At 38.3% G+C, this 15,011-nt stretch overlaps 1 protein-coding gene across 1 annotated transcript in view; it reads right to left on the bottom strand.

Moving 5' to 3' along the window:
* The window catches only part of THUMPD3 (THUMP domain containing 3), a 29,215-nt gene that overhangs the window by 10,517 nt on the left and 3,687 nt on the right, over positions 1-15,011 (bottom strand). Inside the window, exon 4 of the mRNA XM_059161601.1 lies at positions 6,997-7,467. Coding sequence (XP_059017584.1) covers positions 6,997-7,467 — 471 coding nt within the window. The remainder of the gene's footprint in view (positions 1-6,996; positions 7,468-15,011) is intronic.

Below are 15,011 nucleotides of genomic sequence, written 5' to 3'. Positions count from 1 at the left end.
AAATTTTTTTATCTTGGGGCGCCTGGGTGGCCCAGTGGGTTAAAGCCTCTGCCTTCACCTCAGATCATGATCCCAGGGTCCTGAGATCAAGCCCTGCATCAGGCTCTCTGCTTGGCAGGGAGCCTGCTTTGCTTCCTCTCTCTTTCTCTCTCCACCTGCCTCTCTGCCTCCTTGTAACCTCTATCAAATAAATAAATAAAATCTTAAAAAAAAAAAAAAAAAGCAAACGTATCTTTTAATTTTTTTTATAAACATGTATTTTTATCCCCAGGGGTACAGGACTGTGAATCGCCAGGTTTACACACTTCACAGCACTCACCAAAGCACATACCCTCCCCAATGTCCATAACCCCATCCCCCCTTCTCCCAACCCCCCTCCCCCCAGCAACCCTCAGTTTGTTTTGTAAGATTAAGAGTCACGTACGGTTTGTCTCCCTCCCAATCCCATCTTGTTTCATTTATTCTTCTCCTACCCACTTAAGCCCCCATGTTGCATCACCACTTCCTCATATCAGGGAGATCATATGATAGTTGTCTTTCTCTGCTTGACTTATTTCACTAAGCATGATACGCTCTAGTTCCATCCATGTTGTCGCAAATGGCAAGATTTCATTTCTTTTGATGGCTGCATAGTATTCCATTGTGTATATATAACACATCTTCTTTATCCATTCATCTGTTGATGGACATCTAGGTTCTTTCCATAGTTTGGCTATTGTGGACACTGCTGCTAATAAACATTCGGGTGCACGTGCCCCTTTGAATCACTACGTTTGTATCTTTAGGGTAAATACCCAGTAGTGCAATTGCTGGGTCGTAGGGCAGTTCTATTTTCAACATTTTGAGGAACCTCCAGGCTGTTTTCCATAGTGGCTGCACCAGCTTGCATTCCCACCAACAGTGGAGGAGGGTTCCCCTTTCTCCACATCCTCGCCAGCATCTGTCATTTCCTGACTTGTTGATTTTAGCCATTCTGACTGGTGTGAGGTGATATCTCATTGTGGTTTTGATTTTTATTTCCCTGATGCCGAGTGATATGGAGCACTTTTTCATGTGTCTGTTGGCCATCTGGATGTCTTCTTTGCAGAAATGTCTGTTCATGTCCTCTGCCCATTTCTTGATTGAATTATTTGTTCTTTGGGTGTTGAGTTTGCGAAGTTCTTTATAGATTTTGGACACTAGTCCTTTATCTGATATGTTGTTTGCAAATATCTTCTCCCATTCTGTCAGTTGTCTTTTGATTTTGTTAACTGTTTCCTTTGCTGTGCAAAAGCTTTTGATCTTGATAAAATCCCAATAGTTCATTTTTGCACTTGCTTCCCTTGCCTTTGGCGATGTTCCTAGGAAGATGTTGCTGCGGCAGAGGTCGAAGAGGTTGCTGCCTGTGTTCTCCTCAAGGATTTTGATGGATTCCTTTCGCACATTGAGGTCCTTCATCCATTTTGAATCTATTTTTGTGTGTGGTGTAAGGAAATGGTCCAATTTCATTTTTCTGCATGTAGCTGTCCAATTTTCCCAACACCATTTATTGAAGAGGCTGTCTTTTTTCCATTGGACATTCTTTCCTGCTTTGTCGAAGATTAGTTGACCATAGAGTTGAGGGTCTATTTCTGGGCTCTCTATTCTGTTCCATTGATCTATGTGTCTGTTTTTCTGCCAGTACCATGCTGTCTTGATGATGACAGCTTTGTATACCATGCTGTCTTGATGATGACAGCTTTGTAATAGAGCTTGAAGTTCACAATATTTATTCTTCCAATCCAGGAGCATGGAACATTTTTCCATTTCTTTATGTCTTCCTTAATTTCTTTCATGAGTACTTTATAGTTTTCCGAGTATAGATTCTGTGCCTCTTTGGTTAGGTTTATTCCTAGGTATCTTATGGTTTGGGGTGCAATTGTAAATGGGAGGGACTCCTTAATTTCTCTTTCTTCTGTCTTGTTGTTGGTGTAGAGAAATGCAACTGATTTCTGTGCATTGATTTTATATCCTGACACTTTACTGAATTCCTGTATAAGTTCTAGCAGTTTTGGAGTGGAGTCTTTGGGGTTTTCCACATATAGTATCATATCATCTGCAAAGAGTGATAATTTGACTTCTTCCTTGCCGATTTGGATGCCTTTAATTTCCTTTTGTTGTCTGATTGCTGAGGCTAGGACCTCTAGTACTATGTTGAATAGCAGTGGTGATAATGGACATCCCTGCTGTGTTCCTGACCTTAGAGGAAAAGCTTTCAGTATTTCTCCATTGAGAATGATATTTGTGGTGGGTTTTTCATAGATGGCTTTGATGATATTGAGGTATGTGCCCTCTATCCCTACACTTTGAAGAGTTTTGGTCAGGAAGGGATGCTGTACTTTGTCAAACGCTTTTTCAGCATCGATTGAGAGTATCATATGGTTCTTGTTCTTTCTTTTATTGATGTGTTGTATCACATTGACTGATTTGCGGATGTTGAACCAACCTTGCAGCCCTGGAATAAATCCCACTTGGTCATGGTGAATAATCCTTTTAATGTACTGTTGAATCCTATTGGCTAGTATTTTGGTGAGAATTTTCGCATCTGTGTTCATCAAGGATATTGGTCTATAGCTCTCTTTTTTGATGGGATCCTTGTCTGGTTTTGGGATCAAGGTGATGCTGGCCTCATAAAATGAGTTTGGAAGTTTTCCTTCCATTTCTATTTTTTGGAACAGTTTCAGGAGAATAGGAATTAGTTCTTCTTTAAATGTTTGGTAGAATTCCCCCGGGAAGCCGTCTGGCCCTGGGCTTTTGTTTGTTTGGAGATTTTTAATGACTGTTTCAATATCCTTACTGGTTATGGGTCTGTTCAGGCTTTCTACTTCTTCCTGGTTCAGTTTTGGTAGTTTATATGTTTCTAGGAATGCATCCATTTCTTCCAGATTGTCAAATTTGTTGGCGTAGAGTTGCTCATAGTATGTTCTTATAATAGTTTGTATTTCTTTGGTGTTAGTTGTGATCTCTCCTCTTTCATTCATGATTTTATTTATTTGGGTCCTTTCTCTTTTCTTTTTGATAAGTCTGGCCAGGGGTTTATCAATTTTATTAATTCTTTCAAAGAACCAGCTCCTAGTTTCGTTGATTTGCTCTATTGTCTTTTTGGTTTCTATTTCATTGATTTCTGCTCTGATCGTTATGATTTCTCTTCTCCTGCTGGGCTTAGGGTTTCTTTCTTGTTCTTTATCCAGCTCCTTTAGGTGTAGGGTTAGGTTGTGTACCTGAGACCTTTCTTGTTTCTTGAGGAAGGCTTGTACCGCTATATATTTTCCTCTCAGGACTGCCTTTGTTGTGTCCCACAGATTTTGAACTATTGTATTTTCATCATCATTTGTTTTCATGATTTTTTTCAATTCTTCTTTAATTTCCCGGTTGACCCATTCATTCTTTAGAAGGATGCTGTTTAGTCTCCATGTATTTGGGTTCTTTCCAAACTTCCTTTTGTGGTTGAGTTCTAGCTTCAGAGCGTTGTGGTCTGAAAATATGCAGGGAATGATGCCAATCTTTTGATACCCGTGGAGTCCTGATTTAGGACCGAGGATGTGATCTATTCTGGAGAATGTTCCATGTGCACTAGAGAAGAATGTGTATTCTGTTGCTTTGGGATGAAATGTTCTGAATATATCTGTGATGTCCATCTGGTCCAGTGTGTCGTTTAAGGCCTTTATTTCCTTGCTGATCTTTTGCTTGGATGATCTGTCCATTTCAGTGAGGGGAGTGTTAAAGTCCCCTACTATTATTGTATTATTATTGATGTGTTTCTTTGATTTTGTTATTAATTGGTTTATATAGTTGGCTGCTCCCACGTTGGGGGCATAGATATTTAAAATTGTTAGATCTTCTTGTTGGACAGACCCTTTGAGTATGATATAGTGTCCTTCCTCATCTCTTATTATAGTCTTTGGCTTAAAATCTAATTGATCGGATATAAGGATTGCCACTCCTGCTTTCTTCTGATGTCCATTGGCATGGTAAATTCTTTTCCACCCCCTCACTTTAAATCTGGAGGTGTCTTCGGGCTTAAAATGAGTTTCTTGGAGGCAACATATAGATGGGTTTTGTTTTTTTATCCATTCTGATACCCTGTGTCTTTTGATTGGGGCATTTAGCCCATTAACATTCAGGGTAACTATTGAGAGAGATGAATTTAGTGCCATTGTATTGCCTGTAAGGTGACTGTTACTGTATATTGTCTCTGTTCCTTACTGATCTACCACTTGTAGGCTCTCTCTTTGCTTAGAGGACCCCTTTCAATATTTCCTGTAGAGCTGGTTTGGTGGCAAACGTATCTTCTAAAAAAAAAATTTTTTTTTTATCTTATCATTGAGCTATACTTTACATAAAGTGGACAAATCCCAAACATACAACAACAGGGAATTTTTACTTATACATACTGTGTAACTGCCACTGAGATAAAGATATACAGTATTTCTAAAAAGGAAAAAAAAAAAAGATATACAGTATTTCTAGCACAGGACAGAAGGCTCCCCGCCTTGTCCTCCGACAGTCAGTACCCACCCAAAGTAATCATTAATCTGACTACCACCAGCACAAATTAGTTTTCTTTTTTTGAACTTCATATAAATAAATCATCTAGTATGCACTCTTAAATTTTAAAACGTTTTATTCTTTTTATTTACTATAAGTTACTGTAAGCAGATATCCCCTGAATTTTTATAATATCAACATATTTTGTAGGTTTATGGCTTACACACATTTTTTTAAAATTTTAACTTATAGAGGACACGGATTGCATGGAGCACTGGGTGTGGTGAAAAAATAATAAATACTGTTTTTCTGAAAATAAATAAATTGAAAAAATTTAAAAAAAATTTAACTTTTTTGGAAAAAGTTTCAAACATATAGAAATGCTACTAGAACACTTGCATAGTAACTCCTAAATATACCCTGCACTTAGATTAACCAACTGTTGACCACATGTCATATTTGCTTTATCACCTATTATTTTCTTACTGTGTTTTTAAATTTGACTCACTTAATAATGCCTATGAAATGCTTTTCTGTCCTGTTTTTCTAACACATGGTGAAATATAAACTATTCACATAACACACATCCTCCAGTCTTCCACATAACATGATCTTAACAAGAGCACCAGCTGACACTTACCTAGCACTTCTTATATGCAAGCCATTGTTCTCTACTTTAAATTCACTACTTCATTTCATATTCACATCCTCCGAGCTAGTTATCTTTTCAATTTATTTTTTTGTTGTTGCATTGTAGTTTACACACAATGTTACACTGCTTTCAGGTGAGTTTAGGTTTTTTTTTTTTTTTAAAGATTATTTATTTATTTATTTGACAGACATCACAAGTAGGCAGAGAGGCAGGCTGCTCTCTCTCTGCAGGCTCCCCGCTGAGCAAAGAGCCCGAAATGGGTCTTGATCCCAGCACCCTGGGATCATGACCTGAGCCGAAGGCAGAGGCATAACCCACTGAGCCACCCAGGTGCCCCAGGTGAGTTAGGTATTATTATCTTCCTTTTAAAGTAAGGAAATTGAGGCAGAGATGTCCTCTTACTACCCAAAGTCCCACTGAAGTTGGGATTTGAATCCAGGCAGTGTGGCTTCAAAAATCTGTGTTCTGAGCCCCCCTGCTAACTTCGGGACATTACTATTCTAGTTAGCCTAATCATTCTTGTAACAGCTATTACATCAAAAAAAAGGAATGGGGAATTGTTCTTCTGATTTGATATGCAAGAAAAATGTACAGAGAGAGTAAATGACTTGCCCCAGATTCAGGTGTCCCAAAAGCAACAGAAAATGACTTCTTGGTGAAAATGTCAGGTTCTATGGACCTGACATGGATCAAGAGATTCAAAGACTACTCAGCATGGCCCACATGTGAATCACCTGATTAGCAGAAGACTGAGACCAAGGAGAGTAAGAACGCAAAAAGAGGCATCTACATTTATGGATCTAGCAGAATTTAAGAAAGGGAAGAGCTGCCTATAGGATGAATATTAGCAATGATGTACTGATTTTGGGAGGTTGGGGTTTATTTTAAAAATGTACTCCAGGGATGCCTGGGTGGCTCAGTTGGTTAAGCAGCTGCCTTCGGCTCAGGTCATGATCCCAGCGTCCTGGGATCCAGTCCCACATCGGGCTCCTTGCTCCACAGGGAGCCTGCTTCTCCCTCTGACTCTGCCTTCCACTCTGTCTGCCTGTGCTCACTCTCGCTTGCTCTCTCTCTGACAAATAAATAAATAAAATATTTAAAAAAATAAAATAAAATAAAAAATAAATGTACTCCACTTTTTTTTTGTAGTAAAACTCTACAACCAAGACACAAAATACAAAATAACTGCTTTAATTCTGGTTGGATTTTATAATCTGAAAGTCCACATAATGTAAAAAGTACTAGATTAGGGTGCCTGGGTGGCTCAGTGGGTTAAGCCACTGCCTTCGGCTCAGGTCATGATCTCAGGGTCCTGGGATCGAGTCCCGCATCGGGCTCTCTGCTCAGCAGGGAGCCTGCTTCCCTTCCTCTCTCTGCCTGCCTCTCTGCCTGCTTGTGATCTCTCTCTGTCAAGTAAATAAATAAAACCTTTAAAAAAAAAAAAAAACCAAAAAACCAAAAACAAAAATTAAAAAAAAAGTACTAGATTAAAAAACTCCAAGTCTTAATCTTTCCCATCTACTGAGCACTTAGTTTTCAGCAGGTATCACACCAAATACCCAAAATGTATTATGTCAATTAACTTTCAGGACATACTTAGAAGTATATGCCACTGCTGGCTCCATTTGAAACAAAGGCTCAGACAGTATGTTGTCCAAAGTTAAGCAGCTGCAGAGTCAAAATCTGCATCTAGATTTGTCTCATAGCCCATGCGCTTGTTAGCCACAACCTATTAGCTCTGTGGCCACAATTTAGCTGACCATAAAACTGGTTAGGCTAAAAATGCTACCTATCTGTGATGGCCTTCTTGAATCATCATAATCAGAGCCAGTACGTACCTCCACATCAAAGTTGGTCATGTCAGCCTTCCATTTAAAATAATCTTGAACAGCACCCCCAAAATCTCTTGCAGCCTCATTTGAGGAAAAGCAGTGTTTCTCTCCTGCCCGGTTGCACGTGACTCTAAACTTCAGCACTTTAGGATGAGTTTCTTCTTTTTCATCCTTCTCGTCTTTGGAAGATGCCAAATCATCACCTACTAATGTTGATATCTCTTCCTTGATGGCTGGATTTTCATAATAGTCTAAGATATGGGAATCTAAGGTATTTTTAGTGAATCCTTTTTTATCCTCTTTCTCAACTGTTTTGTCTCCTTGTCCATTATCAATCTTTTCTCTACCTGAATTCTGATTTATCTTTTTGCGCTTTGCTTTTTTTTTCTTGAAACTGGTGTTAATTTTCCATACTTTTAAAGGGTCTGACCACGGAAGCTTCCCAGCCAGTTCTTCAAAATCCTTGAGAACTTCTTCCTATAAAGGACAGAGAATAAAATCCATACATCTCTCTCATCACCTTCACTGAATTAATCCCTACATTTTGTCTACAGACTACATTAATCATTACACTGGGGGTGGTAGAAGTACAGAACAAAAGAGGAAATAAGACAATGTCTACAATTAAGGAAATTAAAATTTCATTGAAATTTAAGATAAACACAAATTAAGCAACTGAAGAATAATTCTAGACCTGTAGATCAGAAGTTGGGTTTTAAGATTAAAATGTAAGCAATCAGAAACTATTAAAAATGGTTACCCCTAGGGAGGGGAAGTGGGTGGATGAAAAATGGGAGGGAAATTTACCTTTCACTGATTGACTTCCTTCTGAATTTTGTGCTATGTATACATACTACTTTTAAAAGTAACTTTTTTTTTTTAAGACTTTATTTATTTGACAGAGAGATAGAAAAGTAAGCACAGCAGCAGGCAGAGGAAGAGAGAGAAGCAGGCTCTCTGCTGAGCAGGAAGCCTGATGCGGGGCTCGATCCCAGGACCCTGGAATCATGACCTGAACCAAAGGCAGCCGCTTAACCAACTGAGCCACCCAGGCGCCCCAAAAAGTAATTTAAAAAAAATTTTTTTTGTTTACTTATTTTTAAAGTAATCTCTATACCCAACGTGGGGTTCAAACTCAAGAGCCACTGAATGAGCCAACCAGGTGCCCCTAAAAAACAGTATTTTTTAAAAAGAAAAAGAAACCAGAAACAGTGAAAAATGTATCTATCGAGTTTTTTTTTAATGATTTTATTTATTTATCTGACAGAGAGACACAGCAAGAGAGGGAACACAAGCAGGAGTGGGAGGAGAAGCAGGCTTCCCTTGGAGCCAGCAGCCCCATGTGGGTCTCGATTCCGGAACCCTGGGATTATGACCTGAGCTGAAGGCAGATGCTTAACAACTGAGCCACCCAGGTGCCCCTCTATCCAGTTTCTAAATAGTACCCAGAGTCTTTTTAAAAAGTAAATATGAGGACACCTGGGTGGCTCAGTGGGTTAAGCCTCTGCCTTAGGCTCAGGTCATGATATCTGGGTCCTGGGATTAAGCCCAGGTCAGGCTTTCTGTTCAGTGGGGAGCCTACTTTGCCTTCTCTCTCTGCATACTTGTGATTCCTTTGTAAAATAAATAAATAAATAAAATCCTAAAAAAAAAAAAAAAAAAAAAAAAGAAGAAGTAAATCTGATCTGGTGCCTGTGTGGCTCAGTCAATTGAACGGCTGCCTTTGGCTCCAATCATGATCCTGGAGTCCCAGGATCAAGTCCCACATCAGTCTCCCTGCTCAGCCAAGAGTCTGCTTCTCCTTCTGACCCATCCTCCTCTCCTGTTCTCTCTCAAATAAATAAATAAAATCTTAAAAGAAAAAGATCATGCCCTCCCTTGCTTAAGGCCTCTCCACAGCTTTCCACCGCACATAAAAAATCTAAATTCCTTAAATAAGCCCAACATAATCTGACCTCTGCCTATTTTGCTTGTATCACTTCAGAACTGTTCTCTCTCCCTGCCTTTTTACCTCTACTTCAAAGATACTTGCTTCATATGGTCTCTGTACTGCTCCCTTCTCATTAGTAATTTAAAAGGTATATCCTCAGAGAGACCTGCTCTTCATAAGGCAGTCCTCTCTAGTCATTCACTTTCCATTTTATTTTATAGAGCTTAGCATTATCTGAAGTTACTAGGTTTATGTTTTGTTCACCATCAAAGCTTCTTTCAGAAGTAGGGTGGAAAGACCTGACATATCCTGACCACTGCTACACGTCTAAACAGTGCATGGCGTACAAACAGTGCTCAATAAATGGCTACTGGATAATGTGATTAAATGTTAAAATGGGTGGTGTTGGGGCGCCTAGGTGACTCAGTGGGTTAAAGCCTCTGCCTTTGGCTCAGGTCATGATCTCAGGGTCCCGAGATCGAGCCCTGCATCAGGCTCCCTGCTCAGCAGGAAGCCTGCTTCCTCCTCTCTCTGCCTGCTTCTCTGCCTACTTGTGACCTCTGTCTGTCAAATAAATAAATAAATAATCTTCAAGGGGGAAAAAAAGGGTGGTGCAGAGCCATGCCATCCAATTCAGGAGCCACTGGCTACACGTAGCTATTGAAAGTTAAAATAAGGGGACCTGGGTGGCTTAGTCGTGAAGTGTTTGCCTTCAGCTCAGGTCGTGAACCCAGGGCCCTAGGTTTGAGCCGTGGGTGGGGCTCCTGGCTCAATGGGAAGCCTGTTTTTCCCTCTCCCTCTGTTCCTCTCCCCTTTGTACACATGCACTCTGTCTCCAATACAAACAAATCTTTAAAAATAAAAAAATAAAAATAATTTTTAAAAAATAATGTAAAATGACTTATAATGAAAAGCTCAGGGGCACCTGGCTGGTTCAGGTGGTAGGACATGTGACTCTTGATCTCAGGGTCAAAAATAAGTTCAAGCTGCACACTAAGCATAGAGCTTATTTAAAACAAAAACACAAACACAAACAAACAAACAAAAACAAAAGCAAAAAAAGCCCCACCTCAGTTTCTCGATCACTTTAGCCACATTCACATGCTGACAGTTAGTGGTTACTGAACAAGACGGTGCAGACCTAAAACATTCCAGTAAGAAAGTTCTATTGCAGAGTGCTGGTACAGACAGTATATGCCACTGATGATCAAAGTAGAAAGATAATCAGTGTTCACTGATGGAACTGAGACTTGAAATGGAGAACAGTGAAGGTTCTGATACTAACTGAAACCTGATGAATGATGGTAAATTTCAGGTTTGGCAATTCTATCTATAATTATTTCCCTTTTATAAAAGACATCTACAGGACTTGGAGGTTTGTTGTCATGGAGAACACTCACACAGTCCCTTTCTCTCTCCAGACACCATTCTAAACACTACCACCAAACAGAAATACCTCCTTTATCCTAACAGAATCTACACGATACCTAAAACCTTGAACCATAACTTAACAATGTAACCTAAGAATTCCCAGGTGCAGTGAGGGTCAAAGAGAGGTGCAGGAAGACACCAGAGGGAGAATGCCCACAGATTTCAGATAAAGGTTATAGCAGTCTGCAAAGCTGTAGCAAATAAACTGTTCTTTGGAATAGCAGAGAAGTATGTATACCAACAGAAGGAGCTTTTCTAGACTTTGGTTTGTACCAAGAACAAGCAAGGGAGAAAATGGAGGCTAAACAAGGAATCTTACAGACAGGCTCTATTTGTTGTGTTGATAAGGTAGAGGGGCTGAGACAGGTTTTACACTGTAAATAACCCCAAAGCTGCTGATCTCTTCAGGCTAGAGAAAAGTACTGGTTAAAAGAATTTATGCAATAATATGGAAATTGTACCTCAATAAAGCTATTTAAAAAAAGAAGGAAGAGAGACCTCATTCACCTACAACCCTTTGTCAGAAGGAACTTAACAGCGAAGCAGGGGAATTTCTTGCTGGCCTGAACAGTTCCTGGTTTCTCCCACAGGAGCCTCCTATCAATAGCAGGTCCAGGAGGAACTTCCTCATTCACAGCTAAGCAACCATCAAAAGTTATCAGCATGAGATTTAGAAAGGACAAAGGAGGAAAGGAACAGAAAAACAAAGAGCAGACAAAAAACAGTGACCAGAAAGACACCGCCACAGAGCAGTTGAAAACTGATCAAACATATTGACATGATAGAAGAAAAATGGAATGAGGAAATACCTTGGTAAAATAAGAGCTGCAAGCAGAGATATAAAAGCAGAAAGAAGATGAAGTAAGCCACCATAAAAAGATGAAACAGGAGCTTGTAGAGTTCAAAAAATCAAGAGGAATAAAAAAATAAAACTACTGCAAAAATAAAGACCATACTGAAAGCACCATATACAAAAGACACTGCTGAAAACACAAGGATATGGAGAAAGGTTAAGAAAATACAATGGAAGTGGGCAAAAAGTAAAAAAAAAGATTAAAGAAAATCTTAAAAAATGAAAGAAAGTCAAGAGATTCTACAAATGTATAGCTGATTTATCTGTGAAAAAAAAATTTGAGATAATGAAAGAAAAAAATTTAGGGGTGCCTGGCTGGCTTAGCTGATAGAGCATGCAACTCTTGATCTCAAGGTTGTGAGTTTGAGCCCCACACTGGGTGTAAAGCTTACATAATAAAAAAAATAATAACAATTCAAGAAAAATTTCAATAAATGGATGTGGATATGAACTTTTCTATAAACTGACAAGTCTTGACAAGGAATTATTGACAATGAGAAACAACCTAATCAACTTGTAAAACTTCAGAGATTAAAAATAAAATCTGGGCATGATGCAAAAATATAAAGAAAGCAACAAATAAGGGGGGAAAAAAACGATGGCTTCAGAATTTTCCATGGCAACATTTGTTTTTTTTAAAGATTTTATTTATTTATTTGACAGAGATCACAAGCAGGCAGAGAGGCGGGGGGCGGGGGAGGGGGAGCAGGCTCCCCGCTGAGCAGAGAGCCCGATGCGGGGCTCGATTCCAGGACCCTGGGATCATGACCTGAGCAAGGGCTTGATGCGGGGCTCGATTCCAGGACCCTGGGATCATGACCTGAGCAAAGGCAGAGGCTTTAACCCACGGAGCCACCCAGGCACGCCTATGGCAACATTTAATGCTAGAAGAAAAAAGAATACTGCCTACGGTATTTTTCAGGAAGAAAAGCATGACTCCAAATTTTATACTTAAAGCTATTCATCAAGCATAAAGCTGAAAAAGAATCATTTCTGAACTAATGCCATTTAAGAGATTTAAAGAAAACAAAAAACAAAAAACAGGGGTGGGTGCCTGGTGGCTCAGAGGGTTGTGCCTCTGCCTTCGGCTTGGGTCATGGTTTCCGGGTCCTGAGATACAGCCTTGTATCCGGCTCTCTGCTCAGCGGGGAGCCTGCTTCCCCCTCTCTCTCTGCCTGACTCTCTGCCTACTTGTGATCTCTCTCTGTCAAGTAAATAAATAAAATCTTTAAATTAAAAAAAAAAAAAAAGAAAATGGATTACGACTACAGGCAGAATCTGTCATTTGTAAATATCACAAATTGGAATTTAGTTGGAGGAGGAAGGAAAGAAAAGATGCTGACATCTTCCTCTGTGAAGAGATTAAAGAACAGAAGTTAAAGCTGCTAAGCAAATGTATTTAAAAGAACTGGGGTTGGGGCACCTCAGTGGCTCATTTGGTTAAGCTTCCGACTCTTGATTTCATCTCAGGGTCATGAGTTGAAGCCCCATGTTGGGCTCCATGCTGGGTGTGGCACCTACTTAAAAATATATATATAAATAAATAAATTTTAAAAAGCACAGGGGTCAACACTAAGAAAAAAATAAAACTGGTGGGTGAAAAGGAAGGAGGGGAGATGTGGAAAATATGCCAACTTCATCACTGCTCTTAGTAGGGATTTAAAAAAATACTAAATTGTAGTTTAAGTTGTAGTTACAGTAACAGCTAGAAACCTTATAGCCAGATTTCGGCACAAAATAAAACCTTCCAAACTAGTATAAAACAATCTGTAAAAATGCAAAGAAAACACACAGAGAAACTTAAACTAAGAAAAAGCAGAATGTGTGTGACATAAATGTGACAGAACCAAGACCAAACACTTCTGACTTAGCAGTAAGTACTGGTAAGATTAACTACCTTTTTAAACAGAAAAATGACCCACAGATTGAATAGGTATATGGATATATAAAAGATATCTGCTGAACCACTGTAAAAGCAAGGTATGAAAAACCCTAAAGTCCTAAATGAGAATGTTAAATTATGATGTAGTGAAATCCAACATGACATTGGCATGATCTTCAAGATATAGGAGAAAAGGCAAAGCACAAAACTATGTATGGCATGCTTTAATTTGTCTAAGTACATAAAATGCACATATTTATAATATATCTCTAGAGGGATAGCCAAGAAATTGGTGGTAGAAGTTGTTGCCTCCAGGGAGGGAACTGGATGGTTTGGAGATAGAGGAACAAACACTTTTCACTGCATATCCTTTGGATCTTTACAATTTTGCTCGAAGTACATGTATTACCCAGTTTTAAAAACAACCCATATAAAGCATAGATATTACCTTTTTTTAAAATAGGTTAATCAATTCATGATATCTGAATCTCTCTCTATAAACCTATAAGAATACTAGATAACATGCTACTTATAAGATATGGGAAAGTATAATGCCACAAACAATGAAATTGATGGGCAACAGAAAGCAAGAAGCTAATATTTAAAAACAAGGGTATGGGGGAAAAAAAGAAAACCAAAAACCACACACACACACACACACACACACACACGAAAAAATAAAATAAAAACAAAAGTACGGGGATACGTTGCAATTTAAGTCCATAAAGGGAAAGGCTTAACAATATTTCACGGTATCATACATGCCCTTGCACAGATGTGAAAATCTACCTTAATCCTTGCTGTTCTTCTTTTGGGACTTCCACCAGCAAACTCTTTTGCAGTTACTTACAAAGCAATTTTGAAAAGCTGGCTCATGTAGAACCATTACATAGTATCAAATTCACCTCCAAATGGAGCTCAAAACCATCCAAAATAATTCAAACTCTAAGATGCCAAAACACAGGAATTTAAGAAAATATTAACAAAGGCCAGAATTTAAGATGGAACTTTACAGGGTTTTTAATTTTTTAATAGTTTTTATAAATGCCTATTAGCATTTACTCATGTATAGAATTGGCTATTAAAATTTCCAAATACTAAAGAGCAAAAATTTTCAGTAGCCTTCCTGTTATGTTCCAGTTTTACTGATATGATTCAGTTGACAATGACTATCAGAAGTCTGAAGGGTTATAATGCTAGTATTGAAAGTTACATTTTTAATTAACACAATTTTAATCTATTCTTAGCTTGAATTCTTTTAGGTCTGGTTTTATTTTTTCTAGACTGGTGAGTTCACATCACTTCGATTGGTTTGCTTTGGAAATCAACCTGTTGCCAATAAATAAAAAACTACAGAACTAGGCAATATATCATAGATTTTAAAAATACATTGTTTCTAATATAGGCAATAAACCACAGAAAATTTTCAAGCATTCGATTCTGGAAACCTGGCCAAAAAACAATGTGGAGAAATACTAAGGCTTCACTGCAATCTATTTTTCAATCTTCAACTTAGTTAGCATATCAATATTTTGGAATCAGATGCTAAATACAAATTGGAAACAGAGCCATTGTCTTAAGAAGTGAAGGAGTATTTAGATATTATTTTAGTTTTATTTTTCAAAAAAGTGAAGTTAGAGAAGAAAGCAGGACAAAAGCAGAACTGTGAGAGAAGTGTTATACGTAGATGATTCACTCACTTAATCTTTGATTCAGTCTGGAAGCAATTCTATTTGAAATCGTATATATAAGCAAAACTAATCTAAAGTATATACCTTTTTGTAATAAAATAAAACTATTTTATTTCTTATACAATTCGATATTTTACTATATTGACTTTTGTTAATTTATTTTTTGTTATTCTTTCATCTTTTACAAAAGAGATGCAACTGACATACAACATTATTTTAGTTGCAGGTGTACAA

This window comes from Mustela lutreola, chromosome 2 (assembly GCF_030435805.1).
Source record: "Mustela lutreola isolate mMusLut2 chromosome 2, mMusLut2.pri, whole genome shotgun sequence".
In the NCBI taxonomy this organism is placed as follows: Eukaryota; Metazoa; Chordata; class Mammalia; order Carnivora; family Mustelidae; genus Mustela; species Mustela lutreola.
Note: the sequence above shows the minus strand (reverse complement) of the source record. Positions and strands in the feature narration are given on the sequence as shown.